We start from the raw sequence: 20,614 nt of genomic DNA, 5'->3' as shown, positions 1-20,614 counted from the left end.
AATTTGCCGGTATTTCAAAAGAATATTACTTATGAAATCAATCGCAAGGCTAAGAAATACGGGTGAAATCGGGTCATTTTCGGAATTCCCGGGTGATTTCAATGACCCGGCGGGTGTCCCGGGTGATCCCTCAGAATTGTGAAAATCTCGGGTCACACCCGCAGAAAACGGGTCAGTTGACTGGTATGCAGGCTAGTGATACAGTAGTTGAACTTTAGAACATACAGCCATCAATGTACCAAAAGTTACTGTAATATTTTAACTTAACAAGAACAGATCTGTACACATTTCAGAATCTTTCAATTTTTAAAATAAAAACAAAGCAAAGAACAGATCTGTACACATTTCAGAATCTTTCAATTTTTAAAATAAAAAAACAAAGCAAAGAACAGATCTGTACACATTTCAGAATCTTTCAATTTTTAAAATAAAAACAAAGCAAAGAACAGATCTGTACACATTTCAGAATCTTTCAAATTTTAAAATAAAAAAACAAAGCAAAGAACAGATCTGTACACATTTCAGAATCTTTAAATTTTTAAAATAAAAACAAAGCAAAGAACAGATCTGTACACATTTCAGAATCTTTCAATTTTTAAAATAAAAAAACAAAGCAAAGAACAGATCTGTACACATTTCAGAATCTTTCAATTTTTTAAAATAAAAACAAAGCAATAATTTCTGAATTTCAATTTACTGTTATAGATGTTTTTTAGACATTTCTTCAATAAAATATAAATCAGAAGATATTCAATTATCCTGTTTTTGAACTTTATACTCAATTGAACCTAAATTGTACAGAAGAAAATTTGTGAACCTCATAAAAAATTTCAGTTAAAGTCAAATCGCCATGGATGTAACTATAAGATTAAAGTCATATTTTAAGTATCTCAAATAGAAATAAAACAACTTACGCCCTAGATAAATCTGAAAAGCCACTGTCCTTTAATTCTTGAGCTGGATCGTGTCCAGCTGCAACTTCCTTCTTATCAACTAAAAAGAAACATACAAAGTTATAAATATGACCACTAGAAATAAACACATATATGGAAATACATAAACTGTTATCACAGATATATGTCTCGCCTTTTTGTAATTTTGATAATGCAGGTGTTGAAATTAATATAACATATAAGTCGTACAAATATTTAAAGTCAATGAACCATCACTTAAGGAGCATGGCTGAAGAAAAACATTCAGAATATTAAAACAGAAACTGCATATATAACCCTCCTGCTGTGGAGAGGTCTATAAAAGGGAAGTAACTCCTTTACTGACCTGGATATTCTCCTCCTCTGTTTCTGTACAAGGTGCAGATGATAAAGAAGACAACAATGAGTAGAACTATTACTCCTAAAATAACTCCTATGATCCACAGGTCAAAACCAGCAGAGCTTATAATAGGGGCTTCTGAAAAATAGAAAATTGTGTTAAAACACCATGACTTCTATAAATAGAAAAAAGGTAAATCAAATGAGTTACAAAGGGGTTTCTTTAAACAAACAATTATTTAAAAGTTGAATTCTCTTATAGTATATAGTTTTTAAGATTTTTGGATGAAACATTTTTACTTATAAACACTAATGGGTTAACAAAATATTAAGTTCTTATATTGTAATGTAATACATTGTAAAGCACACATGAATAAATTAAAACTTGTCACATTTCAAATATTTTGATGTTCATTTGATAGAAGCTTACCTCAAACTGTTTCCTATACATCAACATGCAATGATGCGTTTATTAAAGGCAAGAAAATAATAGTCAGATTCGATTGGTCTGTCAATACAATTGTCAATCAAGTGTCAAATTAAACATATAATGATATGAAAACAATGTATGAAATAATAAAACATAAAATTACATTCTAAATATTAGGGTTGGAAATATATCCATGAATATACAGTGTATTTGTCACCTACTAAGGAGGATAGACACATTTGAATAATTAAATTTAGAGAACTTGCTTTTTCTGTCATATTGTATAACATTTTTCCCCCTAAATTTAGGATACATACAATGAGGGGGAGGACAGGGGTAAGGGAGACAGGGAGAAAGGGGGTAGGAGAAAGGAGAAAAATTTGGAGAAAAAAATAAAATATGAAAAAATAAAATATCTCTTTTTTCCGGTAAATTAAAAAAAAAAATAAGAAGAGGGGTAGGAGAAAGGAGAAGAGGGGTGGGAGAAGGGAGAAGGGTGCCCCCTGTCCTCCCCCTCTACAATATTTCTAATTTGAATGATTCAATCCATGATCAAATCGTTATATATGGTTATAGGTTAAATCTGTTTTCCTTCATTGCACATATATGAGGCAATCTTCCATCCAAGTCATATTTTGCAAAAGTAAGCCAGTATAGGTCAAGGTAGGGGGCCTTGTTTATTAATAAATAACACTTACTAGTTGCAGGTTTAATGTTACTCGTAATTTCAAAGCTTCTCGCTTCCCAGTCATGTGTATGTGAAATATTGACTCGGTACGTTCCGATGACCGCTCGAACCTTGTCATCATCATTGTCCATGTTAACCTTGGCTGGATCAATGGTCAGATTGGTCATGTCTATATTAAAGCTAACGAATGGCTTATTCATCAGTGTGTTGTGATCGTAATAAGTCTCATTATTGGCTCCCAGTAGTGACCACTTATAGATTAGTTTTGGTACAGATGGATCGGTGGTAGCACTAAACGCCATACTAAATGGCTCAGGTGCATCTATCTCAAGTTGAGCTTGTGTAAGAAGTTGTACAGTAATTGGATCTGAAATACAAAAAAAAAGCATGAACAGTTTAAAATTTCTATTCATTTCGCAATTTCGTCTAATAATAAACCAAATAACTGAAAAAACTCTGTGTATAATATTGACAAATATAATGCCTAACAATGTTAAAATAGGCATAGAGCATAATATGAAGGAATTATTTCTTATTTCACTTTTACTTCTGTTAATTGGTGCAAAATTTCTTGATTTAAAAAAAATGCATTTAAGGTGGTACCCAACACCTTGACTAAAATTAATTTGCTTTAATTTTCTAAAAATGTGGACAAAGTATTTACTCTGATCCTTTGGCAAACAAATTGAACCAACTGTTTAATCAGAAAAATTACACTAGTTATATAGCAGTTTGACAAACACTTATTTTGATCATGGAGAAGCTTAATATTCCCTTAACAACACAATGTCATTAAAATGTTCTGCTGACTTTACAGAGTTATCTCCCTGTAATGTTAGGTACCACCTTAAGTGGATATTTTTTGGCCAAATTCTGTATACAAGCATATAAAAAATTTATTAACAATTTTGTTCCCTATTTAAATATCTGCACCCATGAAATCTATATGATATGGAATCCCCAAAAATAATAAAAATAATGAATCCACAAACTTTTATACAAACTGTTATTTCTATCATTAAAACATCAAACATATGCTACATGTTTTTTTCATAAAACTGATTACTATTTTGAAGCATGTATCATTTTTAATTCATTGTAAACAAGTGAAAAGGTTACCATAAACTCTAAAATTATTGCAATGTTTCTATAATTCACAATAATGCAACATCGATGGTTTCCTATCACAATAATTAGAACAAGCATTCTGATAACTAATAAAGACATATTGTTCTGGAGTCATATACATAAATCTGTCATTTTGATCTATTCTTGAAAAAAAACACAATAATAATGACTCAATCATCTCTGAATCTACAGTAAATCTGAGAATGGAAATGAGGAATGTGTCAAAAAGACAACAACCTGACTGATGAATTAGCCCAAGGCCACAACACTCAAATTCCCTCAAACAATGTAACCTGTGTTATCCGACATCCTTCTGGACCAGAAACAAATGTGAATAAAAGCAGGTGTCTGATTAGGCAGGTTACACTGTATATATATGATTATCCTTACCTATAACCCGTAGAAAAGCATCAGCGTAACTTGTAGATTCAGCATCAGCGCCATTTACATCAATTATAACGTTTGAAGTTTGACACATTATATTACATGAGTCACCTGGGTTCTGTACATTTTTTATGGTGAGAATTGTTCCATCATCACTTAAATGATACTTCTGTGAAGAACTGCTGCCAACTACAAAGATCAAAGATCATACTATAAATACAAAGGAGTATTATTTTTTTTAGATGAAATATGTTCAATAATTGGTGGCCATCAAATTTTATGCTACACCCAAAAATTATCAAATCAGAATTGCAAAATAGCAAGAAAATCAGGTTTTACAGAAAAATCATGTAAAAAAATTAGTATTCATCAATTTTTTTTTAGCTTTCCACAAATTGAGGGGTACAACTCCTCTTTTCTCTTATAGTCTATTTCTGGAGAAAAAAAAATATTTTTCACTGAAAAAAATCATATTTAGTACAACCAAACAATACAATAATTCCAGAAAATACACATTACTTTATAATTTTTAATATATATTTCAATTTTCTATCCAAACATACAACTATGTAGTTTCCTTTTAAACAAGAATATGTGTTAACTCTCAGTTTAAAACAGCTACGCCCCTGAAGCCTTTAATTCTATCTGGGCAACAGCATCAATATAGAAGTTTAATAAAGAAGTACATCACTACTTCTTTTTAGGTACTGAATGATTTTGAAATCGTACCCATCTTGATAGATAAATAACTCAATTCTATTATGACTAAGTAGAAATGATAATATATATACCTATATCTAAAAGACTGACAACTTACTTTGACTAGGGCTCAATACTACACCATTCCTTCTCCAAGTTGGCCTAGATGGAGGATTCTCTCCTCTCATGGATTCCATATTACATCTGAACACAGCATTGTCTCCGATTGGGACAACTTGAGACTCAAAAATCTGACCTTCTGGAAATCTAGGCTTCGCTGTTGTTAAAATAATAAAAAGTTCACATTATAATATTACACAAATACACTCTGATGCTTTAGTGATGAAATAATGAAACTAATTTTCAAATGTTTAACATACAAATTCATTATTCTATCCTTAACTAACTATATATAAGTAAGCAATATAGCTTGAAAGGTATGAATTTGCCTAGACATCTAGACATTAGTAATTATGATGAAAAAAAAAATCATTTCCAAATTATTTTTAAAACACTGAAACAATCTTTTTTTTGCACTGTAACAAACGCTTAGGATGAAAATTTTTGTCTAGCATTTTTTTAGTTCTTATCTCTGTCCTGCCTCTTTTTTATTAGTTTATTCTGACATTTTTCACAAAAATTGTTATCCTGCATTGATTTTTTTTTCAAATTCCATCCTCAACCCCCCCCCCCCACACACACACACATGCACACTCACACCATAAAATAGAAGCTCCCAAATTGGTATAATACTTACATGTAACATTGAGATATAACCTGGCTTCAACTCTACCAACTATGTTGAATGCTGCACAGGTGTATGTTCCCTCATCACTGGCACTTAACATTTTAATCTTAAGATTTCTCCTAATAGATCCGTCCCTAAAACTGTACTTGCTGCTTGGCTGTATAATGGTGTTTTCAGGTGAATACCACTCAATATCTGGTAATGGACTGGAATACATAAATTAACATTAAATAAAATGAAATTTGAAAATACTTTATTTGTACAAAAAGTCCAATAGAAAAAAACTAGCTATGCATGAACTTATGATCAATATTTTGTGCATATTTTAGACTAAAAGCCAACTTATTAGGGGTGGATCCAGCTATTTTTAAAAGTTGGTGTTCCAATCATATGTCCCAATTCAAAAGCATTCATCATAAAAATAATAAGCAGCTGCACCATGATCACATGATACGCCCGACGTCTTGTGTGAAAGTTTTATGCAATAATCATAAATAGTTTCTGAGAAAGTTTTAAGCATTAACAATTTATTGTTTTTGAGACACGGCAGGACATGTAAACCCCCCAATCACTAAAATAAAATTTTGAATCAAACCTAAAAGTATACAGATCTTTAGATTAATATAACAAAGAATTAAGTGTGCACAGCTTCAAGCAATAATCATAAATTATTTTTGAGATACAGCACAACATGTAAATAAAACCTCCCCCGTTTTCACAAAATACTCAATAACTCAAAAATGAAATTTTGAATCATTACCAAAAAGTATACAGATCTTTAGATTAATATAACTAAGAATTGTGTAAAGTTTTAAGCAAGAATCAAGAATTGTTTTTGAGATACAGTGCGACATGTGAAAAAAAACACCACTGTTTTAACTCAAAAAGTTTAAATCTTATTTTCACCAAAAAGTACTACAGATCATTTGACCCTCATAAGAAACAACTATATTAAGTTTCATGAAATTTAGATAAGTCGTTCTCAAGTTACGGTGCGACATGTTTACACTGGACAGACAGACGGACGGACACTGGACATTTGTATACTGTAAAAAAACATACGTCCCATCAAAATTTTGACGGGCGTATAAAAAGGTTTTTTTTTAAATAGATCTGACAAAAAAAATTTCACAGTGGGTACCTTGTTTTACTTTTTACAGCTGATTGTATTGAGTGTGTAGATAAAGGTAATATCTTTGGTTAGCTTGCTTGCTAGTTGAACCATGAAGTCATTATTAGTGAGAGTATACTGTCCTTCTTTCAAAGTAGCCTAGTCCTACAGACAGATAGATTAGTTATCTGTCAGACTAGTCTACTCATAAAGGAGGAAATACTAGTTTACCTAACCTAATAATGATTTTACGGTTCAGCTAAATCTGATATGATGGTTGGCAGGTGTGGGTCATAGGACACACTTTATAAACTAGATACCCTGATAATGATTATTGCCAAGTATGGGTAAATTTGTACCAGTTGTTTCACAGGAGAAGATGTTTGTCATAGATTACAATAATTTTACGTAAAATTACCAATTCAGGGGCAGCAAACCAACAACTGGTTGTCTGAAAATTTCAGGCCAGATAGATTTTGACCTGATCAACAATTTCACCGCTGTCAGATTTGATCTAAATACTTTACTGTCAGATTTGCTCTAAATACTTTGGTTTTAGAGATATAAGCCAAAATCTGCATTTTCCCCCTATGTTCTATTTTTGTAGAAGTTAATGACATTGGACGTTACAACGTCTGACAACGACTGACTAGATTTTTTTTTAAATTGACTTATAATGACAATGATGGATGATGGAGAATAAACGACAGATGCCAAGCGAAGGAAAATCTCACTAATGGACCTTTGGGCCAGCTTAAGGTGAGCTAAAAAGACAAGCTAGCTCATGAAAAACAAGTGAAACTGCTAGCTACTGCTCACTGATGATACCCCCGCCGCAAGTGGATAATATTAATAGTGTAAAAATATGCAAATGTTCGGTAAACAGGAAGTTGTCCAGTGATGAATCTGAAAATGCACCAAACGGTATAGCTGACTTATATTAATCCTGAAACCAAATTTCAGAAATCCTTGTATTGTAGTTCCTGAGAAAAATGTGACGAAAAATTTCAACTTGGCTATCATGTGTAAAATCATACAAGTGTTCGGTAAACAGGAAGTTGTCAAGTGATCAATCTGAAAACGCATCACACGGTATAGCTGACTTAGATAAACCACAATTTCAGAAATCCTTGTATTGTAGTTCCTGAGAAAAATGCAACGAAAAATATTCATGGGACGGACGGACGGACTGACTGACGGACAGACAGAGGTAAAACAGTATACCCCCCCTTTTTTAAAGCGGAGGTATAATGAGAATGTGTCCATAGTACGAAGCGTGACAGGCTGACAGATGAATGAATGGATAAACAAAGACGGATAAACCGACGAATAAATGTATGGATCACAGACAAGACAACAGAATGCCCATAAATAGGGCATAAATATTTTTTTTCTGATTCAAAATCCTTTTTAATAGCAAAGGAATACTTACTATCCAGAAAAGACACATTGCAGTTCCACCTCTCCCCCTAGTAAACCTTTCACATCCTGGCTGAATTGAACCTTTGGTTTAAGCTGAACAGGATTAGTAACTGAAACAGAAGGTATACAAATCTATAAATAGACAAACAGTATTGTGGTTGTGCATTCATACAAGATAAATTACCATACACAGGGCATAGATACATATGTTCCTTTGTTAAGGTTGTTGTCCATTATAACAAAACATCATACCTTTAATTTGTAAGTTTATAACCAAGGGATCAATTTTATGTGTACAACTATTTTTGAGAAAAGACATTTAAATAATATAAAGCATTTTGAAACACTTTTGAAAATCTTTATTTCAAGAGGGTATGCTCAATTAGTACAAACACTATTCTCCCTTGAGGCCCTCACACTCCACTCACAATGCATCACACAATTTCTTCATTACAATGATAAACATAAGAAAACATAATAAAACTTAAATAATTCCTGGATTTTCAAGTAAAACCTTAAAGCAGTTTGTTTAAAAGTATTTATGTTTGACATGTGTCTTAGTGCTTCTGGTAGTTAATTTTATTAAGTTGGGCCAGAATATGAAAAAGATCTTCTAAATGTGTTTGTTCTTGCCTTTGGTATATCAAGTAATTAGGTAGTATTTGATCTAAGTTGCATTCCATTTCTATTTGTAACATAGGAGATTTTGTTAGACAAATATTCTGGGACAGATCCATATAAACATCTATGAACATATAAGGCCTTGTAGTAAATTACAAGACCAGTAAATTGAAGCCATGATAACTTTTTAAACATTAATTATTAGATGGGGTATCATGAGGAAGTTCAAGAATAATTCTAGCAGCTTGTTTTTGTATTTTTGTATTTTGGTCACTGGTGTTTCCCAAAATTGTAAAACAGTAATCCAAAATAGGGAGAATATAACCATTAAAGTATAACTTTTTTTTGTTTCTAGGGGGAGGGATTTCTTTATCCTAGACAAAAGTTTTAGCCTAGTACTGATTTATGTGCGCAAAGTGTCAATTTGGGCTGTCCACTCAAGATTTTCATCAATAAAAACCCCAAGGAGCTTTTCGCAATAAACATCTCTAATGTGTGAGTTACCAACAGTCAAATGAAGAACATGGTCTGTTTTTGCTAGTTTCTGTCTAGAACCAATAACCATAGATGTATACTTTTTGTTGGATTTAAATACATCTTATTTCCCTTGCACCATTCTTCAATTCTGTCTAAATCATTTGTAATGCTGTCCTGGATGGTATTGAGACTACAACCTATGCAGTGACTGGTAGTATCATCTGCATAGAGGTCTGCTTGAGATGAGGTTATATAAAGGGGCAAATCATTTAGGAACAATAACTAGAGGCTCTTAAGAGCCTGTGTTGCTCATCTAGGTCTATGTGCATATTAAACAAAGGACACAGATGGATTCATGACAAAATTGTGTTTTGGTGATGGTGATGAGTTTGCAGATCTTTAACTTTACTGCATGTTCTTGCTACTTACAATTTTCTCTATCTGTTATGAACTTGGCCCTTTAGATACAGAGGAAAATATTTTGTAAAAACCAAAATTTACTAAATTAATGAAAAGTGTTAAAAAATTTACTATACAGGACATTTACTCCTTAAGGGGTCAACGGATCATTTTGATCATGTGTAATTATTGCTGCTAACAGTTTATCTCTATCTATCATAGTATTCAAGATAATAACCAAAAATGGCAAATTTCCTTAAAAATTACCAATTGGGGGCAGCAAACCAACAACCAGTTGTCCAATTCATCTGAAAATTTCAGGGCAGATAAATATTGACTTAATAAACAATTTAACCCCAGTAAGATTTGCTCTAAATGCTTTGGTTTCAGAGTTATAAGCCAAAATCTACATTTTACCACACGTTCTATTTTTAGCCATGGCTGCCATCTTGGTTTGTTGGCTGGGTCACCACACACATTTTTCAAACTAAATACCCTAATGATGATTGGGGCTTAGTTTGGTTAAATTTGTCCCAGTAGTTTCAGAGAAGATTATAAAAAATTACGAAAAATTGGTAAAAAATTACTATAAAGGGGAATAACTCCTTAAGGGGTCAACTGACCATTTTGGTCATGTTGACCTATTTGTAGATCTTACTTTGCTGAACCTTATTGCTAGATCACTGGTGGTAAGCGGATGGTCGTAACTAAAAGTTACGACCATCTGGAGATGGGAGACAACTCAAGGGATAAGTTTTTCTTTTCCGATTTTCGTGCACTAAAAGGTTCATTTTATCTAGTGTAGATACCCCAATGATGATTGTGGCCAAGTATGTTTACATTTGGCCCAGTAGTTTCAGAGTAAAAGTAAACGACCACGGACGACAACCAAGCTGGACATCGAACGCAAAGTGATGAGAAAAGCTCACTTGGCCCTTCAAAAAAGGGGGCCTAATATGGAGCCCTGAGGTACTCCAGATTTTATTTCTAGTGTCCTTGACGTGATGGTCTCATTTTCAACTTGTTGAAATCTATGAGATAGATATGATTAAATTAAACCAGTTACATGATAAATTTGATATTTTGTAGCACTGCCGTTTTTGAAGAAGGATAATGTGATCTACCAGATCAAATGCTTTTTTTAAATCTAGGAAGATTATACCTATAATTTCTCCATCATCAATTGCTTTCAACCACTGATCAATAAGTTTTAGTAAAGCAGTATGACAAGAGTGGTGGCTTCTAAATTCAGACTGACTTGCATGAAGGAGATTATATTTTAAAAGATCAGTTTGTCATATGTATATCAATAAGAATGAACAGGTTTAGAATTCCTTGCTGCTTCAGATAATGCTTGAAATTTCTTCCAGCGACAAGATATCATCCAACTGTGGATTCATTTATTTTGTTAGTATTAATTTTCATGAAATTAGGGAAATTATAATATCACAGATTTTTGATTTCATGGTTATGCCATAGTTTGCTAACAACAAAAAAAGAACATAGGATTCATCAGTTGTTGAACTTGAATATCTAGATTAGTGGATTACCATAGCAACCAAATAAAAAAACTAGAGGCTCTCAAGAGCCTGTATCGCTCACCTGATTCTACCTGGGTTTTTGAAATCATATAAAAAAAGATTCTTAAATTTGGCTACAAAGTAACAACACTTGGCCAGCACCTCATTAAGAAAGGAACATGTATGCCATGTTTGGTTTCATTCCATTTTGTGGTTCTCTAAAAGAAGTCATTTGTATGCATTTCCCATAGGGTCCTATGTTAAACTAAGTCCCCTGCTGGCGGCCATCTTGAATGAGGGATCAGCTACAAAGTAGAAAAACTTGGTCAGAACCTCAAAAGGAACATTCATGCCATGTTTGGTTTCATTCCATTCTGTGGTTCTCTATAAGAAGTCATTTGTATGCATTTCCCATAGGGTCCTATGTTAAACTAAGTCCCCCACTGACGGCCATCTTGAATGATGGAGCGGCTACAAAGCAACAACACTTGATCAGCACCTCATAAGAAAAGATGCATGCAATGTTTGGTTTCATTCCATTCAGTGGTTCTCTAAAAGAAGTCATTTGTATGCATTTCCTGTAGGGTCCTATGTTAAACTAAGTCCCCCCGCTGGCGGCCATCTTGAATAATGGATCCGCTACAAAGTAACAACACTTGGTCAGCACCTCATAAGGTACATGCATGCCATGTTTGGTTTCATTCCATTCAGTGGTTCTCTAAAAGAAGTCATTTGTATGCATTTCCCGTAGGGTCCTATGTTAAATTAAGTGCCCCACTGGCGGCCATCTTGTATGATGGATCGGCTACAAAGTAACAACACTTGGTCAGCACCTCATAACAAACATTCATGCCATGTTTGGTTTCATTCCATTCAGTGGTTCTCTAAAAGAAGTCATTTGTATGCATTTCTCATAGGGTCCTATGTTAAACTAAGTCCCCCGCTGCGGGCCATCTTGAATGATGGATCAGCTACAAAGTAACAACACTTGGTCAGCACCTCATTACAAACATTCATGCCATGTTTGGTTTCATTCCATTCAGTGGTTCTCTAAAAGAAGTCATGTGTATGCATTTCCCATATGATCCAATGTTAAACTAAGTCCCCTGCTGGCGGCCATTTTGAATAATGGATGGGCTACAAAGTAACAACACTTGGTCAGCACCTCATAACAAACATTCATGCCATGTTTGGTTTCATTCCATTCAGTGGTTCTCTAAAAGAAGTCATTTGTATGCATTTCCCATAGGGTCCTATTTTAAACTAAGTCCCCCCGCTGGCGGCCATCTTGAATGATGGATTGACTACAAAGTAACAACACTTGGTCAGCACCTCATAAGGAACATGCATGCCATGTTTGGTTTCATTCCATTCAGTGGTTCTCTAAAAGAAGTCATTTGTATGCATTTCCCATAGGGTCCTATGTCAAACTTAGTCCCCCGCTGGGGGCCATCTTGAATGATGGATTGACTACAAAGTAACAACACTTGGTCAGCACCTCATAAGGAACATGCATGCCATGTTTGGTTTCATTCCATTCAGTTGTTCTCTAAAAGAAGTCATTTGTATGCATTTCCCATAGGGTCCTATGTTAAACTAAGTCCCCCGCTGGTGGCCATTTTGAATGATGGATTGGCTACAAAGTAACAACACTTGGTCAGCACCTCATAAGGAACATTCATGCCATGTTTGGTTTCATTCCATTCATTTGTTCTCTAGAAGAAGTTCAAAATGTTAACGACGACGACGACGGACGACGGACGCCAAGTGATGAGAAAAGCTCATTTGGCCCTTCGGGCCATGTGAGCTAAAAAATAGTATTCCATGATAAGTAATAAACCCACGTTAAAACATTTTCTAATTCTTAAAATTATTTGCCAATTTATTCAAATTAGAGAAAATTGGAAAATTTAATGAATTTTCTTTTAACCAAAAACACAAACAAATCATATTTTTACTTGTGAATAAACACTTAAGTATACAAAAAGTTAATTCTTTCTCCAAGCTTACAGAGTTAATATATATCATCTTACATCTCTTTCCATGGTATAGCACACAGTTAAGGAAAGAAAAGGGGAAATGAAACACATATCATAACACTGCAACTTGGTGAATGTGTTGCCAGTACTGTGTACCTGTAACCTCACACAAGATTTAATTTTACTACAGGGTGATTTTTTTTATTGTTTACATGTTTAGTCGGCACATTCAATTTCCTCAGCAACAATAGAACATATATTCATGTCAAGTATTTTTTTTGTTATGAAATTGGCTGAGTTTAAAACAATTAAAGGACTAATTCCGTGCTATAAGTAGGTTGTTTAGAAAACTCAGGTGCTAAGAAAATGTTTAAAAGGGAGATAAACTGTTGAGGAAATAAAAGAATGAAGTTATTGGAACCAGGTGAAGTGGAAAAAATCAAAATGTATTTACTTTGTCCTGAAATAGAAAACAGGAATCACCATTATTAAAATTCGATGAATTCATTTGAAATTATTTATCTGTTATTAATAAAACGCTTTCGTATAGATAAAGTAAATATACCTTACAAAAACCAGAAGTCAGAGCTTCGAACAGGAAAGTACATGTACATTAATCAAAAATAGCAGTGGCTGATCCTGAGGAGGGGGGTTCCTGGACTGGAATCCCCCCTTTGTTTGGACCATCATTAAAAACATAGCAATATACAATCCAATTTCCAATGTGTAAACTAGCCGAGGGCATGAACTAATAAAATTATTTAAGGTACGGTAAATAAAGATAATATTACTACCAGTCTATATGTTTGTGAGATAAAACATCACCAATATCTATAAGTCCAAAACCCAAACAAATATTTCTTTAACTCACCTGGTCTCTCTGTTACAATAAATTACATTCAGTAATGACATGTCTAGTCAATTTAAAACAACTGCACCAAGAGTGCGCAATATTCATCCATCTTGTTCATATTGAAAATTTTTAGGACAAAAATGTGGATTAACTTATTTTCGTGGATACCAATTTTCGTGGATAAAGGAAATCTTACATTTTAATGCATATCTAATTTCGTGGTTTTGCCATTGTTTGCATACAATCCTAAAGGAAACTTGCCATTAGTTAAACTTCTAATTTCGTGGTTCACCTTCACCCACGAAATCCACTAAAATTGGTATCCAACGAATAATAATGAATCCACAGTATTATTGAATATTCAAAAGCCAGAAGAATGGCATTGAAGAATAACTTGCATGAAGATATTTTTTATGTTCAACTGATGTCTTAAATTTGATTGTAAAAACTCCCATAACTTTACAACAAACCAGAAAATGTTACAAATTAAACATAAGTCAACAAAACTCAAACCCAACCAAAGGGTACAGTTTTCAGCAAGTCTATCTAATTTGATACTAGAACTTAAAAGTTCTAAAATGTTTCAAAAAATTGTGATAAAACTAATGATTATAATACCATAAACCTGGGTTGACTATATAATTCTGTGTTGTCAAGTTTTAAGCATTGACTGTTAAGAATGTGCATGCACAGTGACAACATTTATTAACATTAAAAGGCCTCTCTTCTGATGCAATAAGTGCTCTTAAGAAAACTTTTTATGAGCTAATAAACCAAATAGCAAATACTATGCCTTTTTCAAAACAATTATAAAAAGTATGGGTCACCGTGCTATTTTTCAAGGTACGAATCTTTCAAGATTGCCAAAATTTGCTTAGATTGTTCATGAAAACATACATTTTTGTCCATAAAAGAAATCTATGAGACAGAATTTTGAAATAAATTATAAGATAGGTTTATAATATATTTTAAGAAAATAAAAGAAAAACGGTGTCACCGAACTTTTACTTCAAGTAAAATATGAAAATTTCCCTATATGTCCAGTATAAATTTTGTACTAAAAGAGTTATCTCTCTTTAAATTACTTATTTGAAAAAATAATTCTAAACACACAATAACTTGGTATTTGATAAAATATTTTTGATAAAGCAATGAATAACTAAGTTTTCTTAAAATAAATAAACAGTGTAACCTATAAATTGCAAATCTGTCTCCACATTTGCAGATTTGGACAATTATTTTTGACAGAAAGTTCAGATTCATCAACCTACCTCTTTTGACTGTCATGATGACATTGCCACCCTTGTAGAAAGCTTTCATCAGTTCATTGTTCATACCACATGCATAGGGATCTGCTGCTGTAGATTCGTCACCAAGATCAACAAACAGGAAATGTAGTCTACCTATAATTAGAAAGATGTGGTATGAGAACCAATGAGAGAACTCATCTTCAAAGTCACAATGTGTAAAAAGTAAACAATTATGATCAAAGTCACAATGTGTAAAATGAGTAAACAAATTATGATCAAAGTCAGCCTTCACATGAAAAGCAATCTATAAAGGCCTCAAATGACTAATGTAAAACAATTCAAACAGGAAAACAAATGGTCTTAACTATCTATATAAAAACCAAATGCTCCGCAGTGCGCAGCTTTATATGATTGCAGAGGTCAAACCCTAAACAGTTGGGGCAAGTATGGACACTACATTCAAGCTTGATATAGCTCTGAATTTGGATTGTGATTAAATAGTTGACACAGCGTAGGTTTCTGACACAGAACGAATGTGGTCTAATAAACTTAACATTTTTTTTTTTGCTTATGAGCTATACACTATGCTGTTGAATATTAATTGCCTCAAAACAAATAATTGAAGAAATTTTCTTTTAAATTTCTGAAATTTGAAATGAGAAAAATTCCCCTCCCCCTTTTTTTTCACCTGCTCCTTTCCCTGATTTCGATAATAATCTCAATTCAAATTTCTAATGGAGTTAGCAACTACTGATTTAAATTCATCATAAAATTTTTAAATATAAAATGACATAATAATACAATCATGGTTAAAATTAATACTTCTAAAAATAAATTTACAGCTAAGATCTCAAGACAATAACAATTTCTTAACTATTATATATGTATTTAAATCACTGTATTTGATGTTTCTAGAAACAGTTTTAAAAATTTCATACTAGAACTAGCAAACAAATAGCAAAGAGTACCAACATAAAGAAACAAAGCTAAAGTAATTGTCCGGCAATTAACCAGGAAACCTTTGTTTTTACTCTTTTTGTTCCCAATTCCTAAACAGATTAAGTCATAACTCCAAAACTCCAATCCTTACCATCCTTTTGAGGTATTGAAACTTGTGATACAATTTGAGGCAATCTATAAACTGTTCCACAAGTTATTGTCTGGACACTAGAAAAATGCTTATTTGGGCCCCTTTTATACCCCTTATTCCAAAACCAAAGGGACCATAACCCCCAAAATCAAACCAAACCTTCCTTTTAGTGGTTTCAAACTTTGTGTTTAAATTTCAAAGATTTATATTTACTTATACTTAATTTTGTTATTAGCAAACTACCATTATGCTAAAATTGTTGGAAAATTTCCAATTACACTTAAGTTATTGGCAAATTTTCAGATATGAGCGTCGCTGACGAGTCTTATGCATCTGGCGTACTAAATTATAATCCTGGTACCTTTGATAACTATTTCAATGGAGTTTATTATATTGAAGTTATTTGCAAATTTCCAATGGAGTTTATTATATTGAAGTTATTTGCAAATTTCCAATGGAGTTTATTATACTGAAGTTATATATATTGGCAAATTTCAAATACACATATTTAAAAGCTCTGTGAAGTAGTTGAAACATAACTTTGAATTACCTCCCTTACACTGCTTTCAAATTGTCTTAACTGTATTAACCAGAAAAAAACTTGTTTTTCCCCTTTTTGGCCTTAATCCAAAAATGGTTTTAGCCATATATAAAACCCCGAAAGTCGATTCTATAAACTATCCCTTAGTAGTATGGAATCTTTCCTTATAATTTCAGAAAGATTTATACACATGTTTACACAAGTTATTGTCTTGAAACTACAAAAATGGTTGTTTTTGGCCCCGTTTTGACCCTTTATTCCTAGACTGTTTGTCCCATAACCCTAAAAATAAGTCCCAACCTTCTTATGGTATTCAACATTGTGGTACAATTTCAAAGCAATTAAAATACTTATACACAACTTATTGTCCTGAAACTAGATAAATGCTTGATTTGGGCCCCTTTTTCATAAACCTTTAAGGACCATAACCCCCAAAATAAATCCCAGGCAAGCTTCCTTTTGTGGTTATAAACATTGTGTTAAAATTTTATTCATTTCTATTTTCTTGTACGAAAGTTATTATCCGGAAACCATCAGTCATTGGAGGATGCTGACGACTACGTTGACACCAACCTAGATAACAACAACGTGATACCAATGTACAACCGCAAAAACATCATTGCGGTCATATAAGTACATGTGTACAAGAAACAAAATACAAGAAACACTTAACAAGCACACCAACAAAAGACAACAACCTGATCAAAGAGCAGGAAACAGCCCAATGCCACCACTGGATCTGAAACTCAGTCATAAAAGCCCTCATCCTACATAAAAATGTATTCTTGGTCAGTAAACACTTAAATTTTGTCTCTTAAATTGAACTTAACTCTATAAATGGACAGTGATGTCCACATGACCAATGTGTTTTAATATGTGCATAAATTACTCGTCCCTGGGATTTTCATGGCATTCCATCTATGCCATCGATTTTTCTTTTCTTGTCTAGGTACATTTGATCAAACATCTTTTGTAATTCATCCTTGGTTACTGAAATTACGTTTTTTTCTGAACTTATGGAATCTTGCTTGTTGAAATTGGTATTCTTTTTCTTTATTTGTCTTACTTTGGTATTTTTTAATGGAATTAATGGAAACGATGTAAAATGTGATGAAATTCCATGAAATTCATGGCAAAAATTTTCCATGGCAAAAATTGACATCGTTTTCATATTTGCCATGCAAGAAATTTCATGGAAAGGATGAAAATCTCTGTCAATAGTTGGCAAAGTTTGTACTTTAACTTTTTGGGGGGATGGAAACGATGGCAAAATTGGACTTTGAAATTTTTAAGGAATGCAAACGATGGAAAAGCAGCACTTAGAATCTGAAAACAAAGGCAAATTGGACTTACAATATTTTGATGATATGAAACATAAAAAGTTACTGAAAACATTATCAAAAATCTAAATACATGTTTAGATTCAGCAAATCAAAGAACCCCAAGAATTTATTTTTTGTTTAAATTAATCTAATTAATGAGGACCAATTTGAAAATGGGACCCAAAATAAAAAAATCTGAATACAGTTAGATTGTGCATATCAAAGAACCCCAAGGAAACAATTTTTTATGAAATCAAACAAAGTTTAATTTTGAGTTAACCCTTTAGAACTCCTCAATGTAAACCAATTTGATAACGGGTCCAAAAAATCAAAAATTGAAATACATGGTAAGATTCAGCATATCAAAGAACTCCTTATATTTAATTTTTGTTGAATGCAAACAAAACATTTCAATTTTGGAGCTTAATGTGGTCACAATGAACCAACTTAAAAATTGAAGTCGGCCCATAAAAAAATCTAAATCTAAATACATGTTAATATTCAGAATATCAAAGAACACCAACAATTAAATTTTTGTTGTAATTATCAAACTGATTTTAATTTTGGACGCTGGGGCCTTAATGTGGACCCACTGGAAAACGGGACTCAATGTTAAATTTTTAAATACACAGTTACATTTGGCATATCAAAGAACCCTAAGAATTCAATTTCTAATGAAATCATACTTAGTCTTATTTTGGACCCTTTGGACCTTAATGTAGACAAATTTGAAAACATGACCAAAAATAAAAAATTAAAATACACAGTTAGATTTGGCATATCAAAGTCAATTTTTGATGAAATAAAACAAAGTTTAATTTTGGACCCTTTGGACCACAATGTGTACCAATTTAAAAATGGGGCCCAATTTCCAAAAACTTAATACATAGTAACATTTAGCATATTGAATAAGAACCCCAAGAATTTATGAACAAGAGTGTACACACTGAAATGTCTCGCCTTCTTTACTAATCATTGATATTATGTTGATAGCCCTAAATATAAAGCTTTATTACAACTGTCACATAAATTTAACATAAACCAAGAAAACTAAACAGTGACCTTTGAACCATGAAAATGAGGTCAAGGTCAGATGAACCATGCCAGGCAGACATGTACAGCTAACAATTTTTCCTTACAACAAAAATAGTTGACCTATTGCTTATAGTTTAGGAAAAACAGACTAAAGCACTAAAACTTAACACAGAGCAATAAACAGTGAAAATGAGGTCAAGGTCAAATAAAACCTGCTCAACTGACATATAGATCATAAAACATTTCCATAGACCAACTAAAGTTGACATACTGCATATAGAAAAAAAATATAAGAAAAAAAGACCAAAACTCAAAAACTTAACTTTGACCACTAAACCATGAAAATGAGGTCAAGGTCAGATGACACCTGTAAGCTAGACATGTTCACCTTACAATCATTACATACACCAAATATAGTAGACCTGCTGCATACAGTATAAGAAAAACAGACCAAAACAAGTATAGAAAGCTATATAAACTTTTATATTTAATTTGTACTTCAATGCGTGACATGATACATGTAGCTGTTGAAAAATCGCTGTGTGCTCTACAGAGCATCTACATGTGTGTCTTACAAAGATTTCCAATTTTTTAAATAATTAACACACATTATTTCTTGATAAGAGTACCAAACACCAGCAGTGCAAAATATCAAACACATTTTTGGTTAATTTTATTTCACTAGTATATATATGATATTTTTCAGAATAAAAATTTGTAAGGGTTCTGCAGAACCCAGTGTCTCGCCTACTTTTGCTGTAACTCCCAGGCTCAACAAAAAAGAGGAAAACAATCAATAAAAATATTCCTCTTGAAACTATCTTTTGATTGTAAGAAGCTTCTGTCCAAGTTTGGTAAAAATTTCAGGATAGTTTATGAACATAAATGTTTTAAAAACTTTAACTGCAGACTATATGTAATGTTAACTGGAAGAAAAACTAAGTCCATTTATATAGATACACAGGTACCAAATATTAACAAAATTTCCTTTCTAGATACATGCTTTTGATCATAAACAAGCTTCTGTCCAAGTTTGGTACAAATTTAAAATAGTATAAGAAAGTCATTAAATTTTTAAAACATTTTACCACACACAGAGTGAATGTGTTATTTCCTTGCAGAAAACCTATGCCATTGAAAAGTATAATATGGAAAAAATTTGTAAGGGTTCCGCGGAACCCAGTGTCTCGCCTACTTTTGCTGTAACTCCCAGACTCAACAAAAATAAGGAAAACAATCAATAAAAATATTCCTCTTGAAACTATCTTTTGATTGTAAGAAGCTTCTGTCCAAGTTTGGTGAAAATTTCAGGATAGTTTATGAATCGAATAAATGTTTGAAAAAAAATGTTTGAAAAACTTTAACTGCAGACTGTATGTAAAATTAACTGGAAGAAAACTAAGTCCATTTATAAGTAAAATACAGATACAAAGGTACCAAATATTGACAAAATTTACTTTCTAGATACTAGCTTTTGATCATAAACAAGCTTCTGTCCAAGTTTGGTACAAATTTAAAATAGTATAAGAAAGTTATTAAATTTAAAAAAAAATTTAACCCCTGAGTTGATTGTGTTGTTTCCTGGCAAAAACCCTAAGTCCATTTAAAAGTATAATACGGAAAAAATGGATTAATTTTTTTACAAA

The 20,614-nt window shown here is 32.5% G+C and overlaps 1 protein-coding gene across 5 annotated transcripts in view; it reads right to left on the bottom strand.

Moving 5' to 3' along the window:
- The window catches only part of LOC134690711 (neuroglian-like), a 46,352-nt gene that overhangs the window by 8,444 nt on the left and 17,294 nt on the right, over positions 1-20,614 (bottom strand). For all 5 annotated transcript variants that reach the window (XM_063550733.1, XM_063550738.1, XM_063550736.1 and 2 more), the window contains exons 6-13: positions 15,002-15,133; positions 7,892-7,991; positions 5,358-5,554; positions 4,719-4,877; positions 3,908-4,090; positions 2,400-2,756; positions 1,279-1,410; positions 915-993 (exon numbers count right to left, since the gene is read on the bottom strand). In XM_063550733.1, coding sequence (XP_063406803.1) covers positions 915-993; positions 1,279-1,410; positions 2,400-2,756; positions 3,908-4,090; positions 4,719-4,877; positions 5,358-5,554; positions 7,892-7,991; positions 15,002-15,133 — 1,339 coding nt within the window. The remainder of the gene's footprint in view (positions 1-914; positions 994-1,278; positions 1,411-2,399; positions 2,757-3,907; positions 4,091-4,718; positions 4,878-5,357; positions 5,555-7,891; positions 7,992-15,001; positions 15,134-20,614) is intronic.

This window comes from Mytilus trossulus, chromosome 11 (assembly GCF_036588685.1).
Source record: "Mytilus trossulus isolate FHL-02 chromosome 11, PNRI_Mtr1.1.1.hap1, whole genome shotgun sequence".
Classification (NCBI taxonomy): Eukaryota; Metazoa; Mollusca; class Bivalvia; order Mytilida; family Mytilidae; genus Mytilus; species Mytilus trossulus.
Note: the sequence above shows the minus strand (reverse complement) of the source record. Positions and strands in the feature narration are given on the sequence as shown.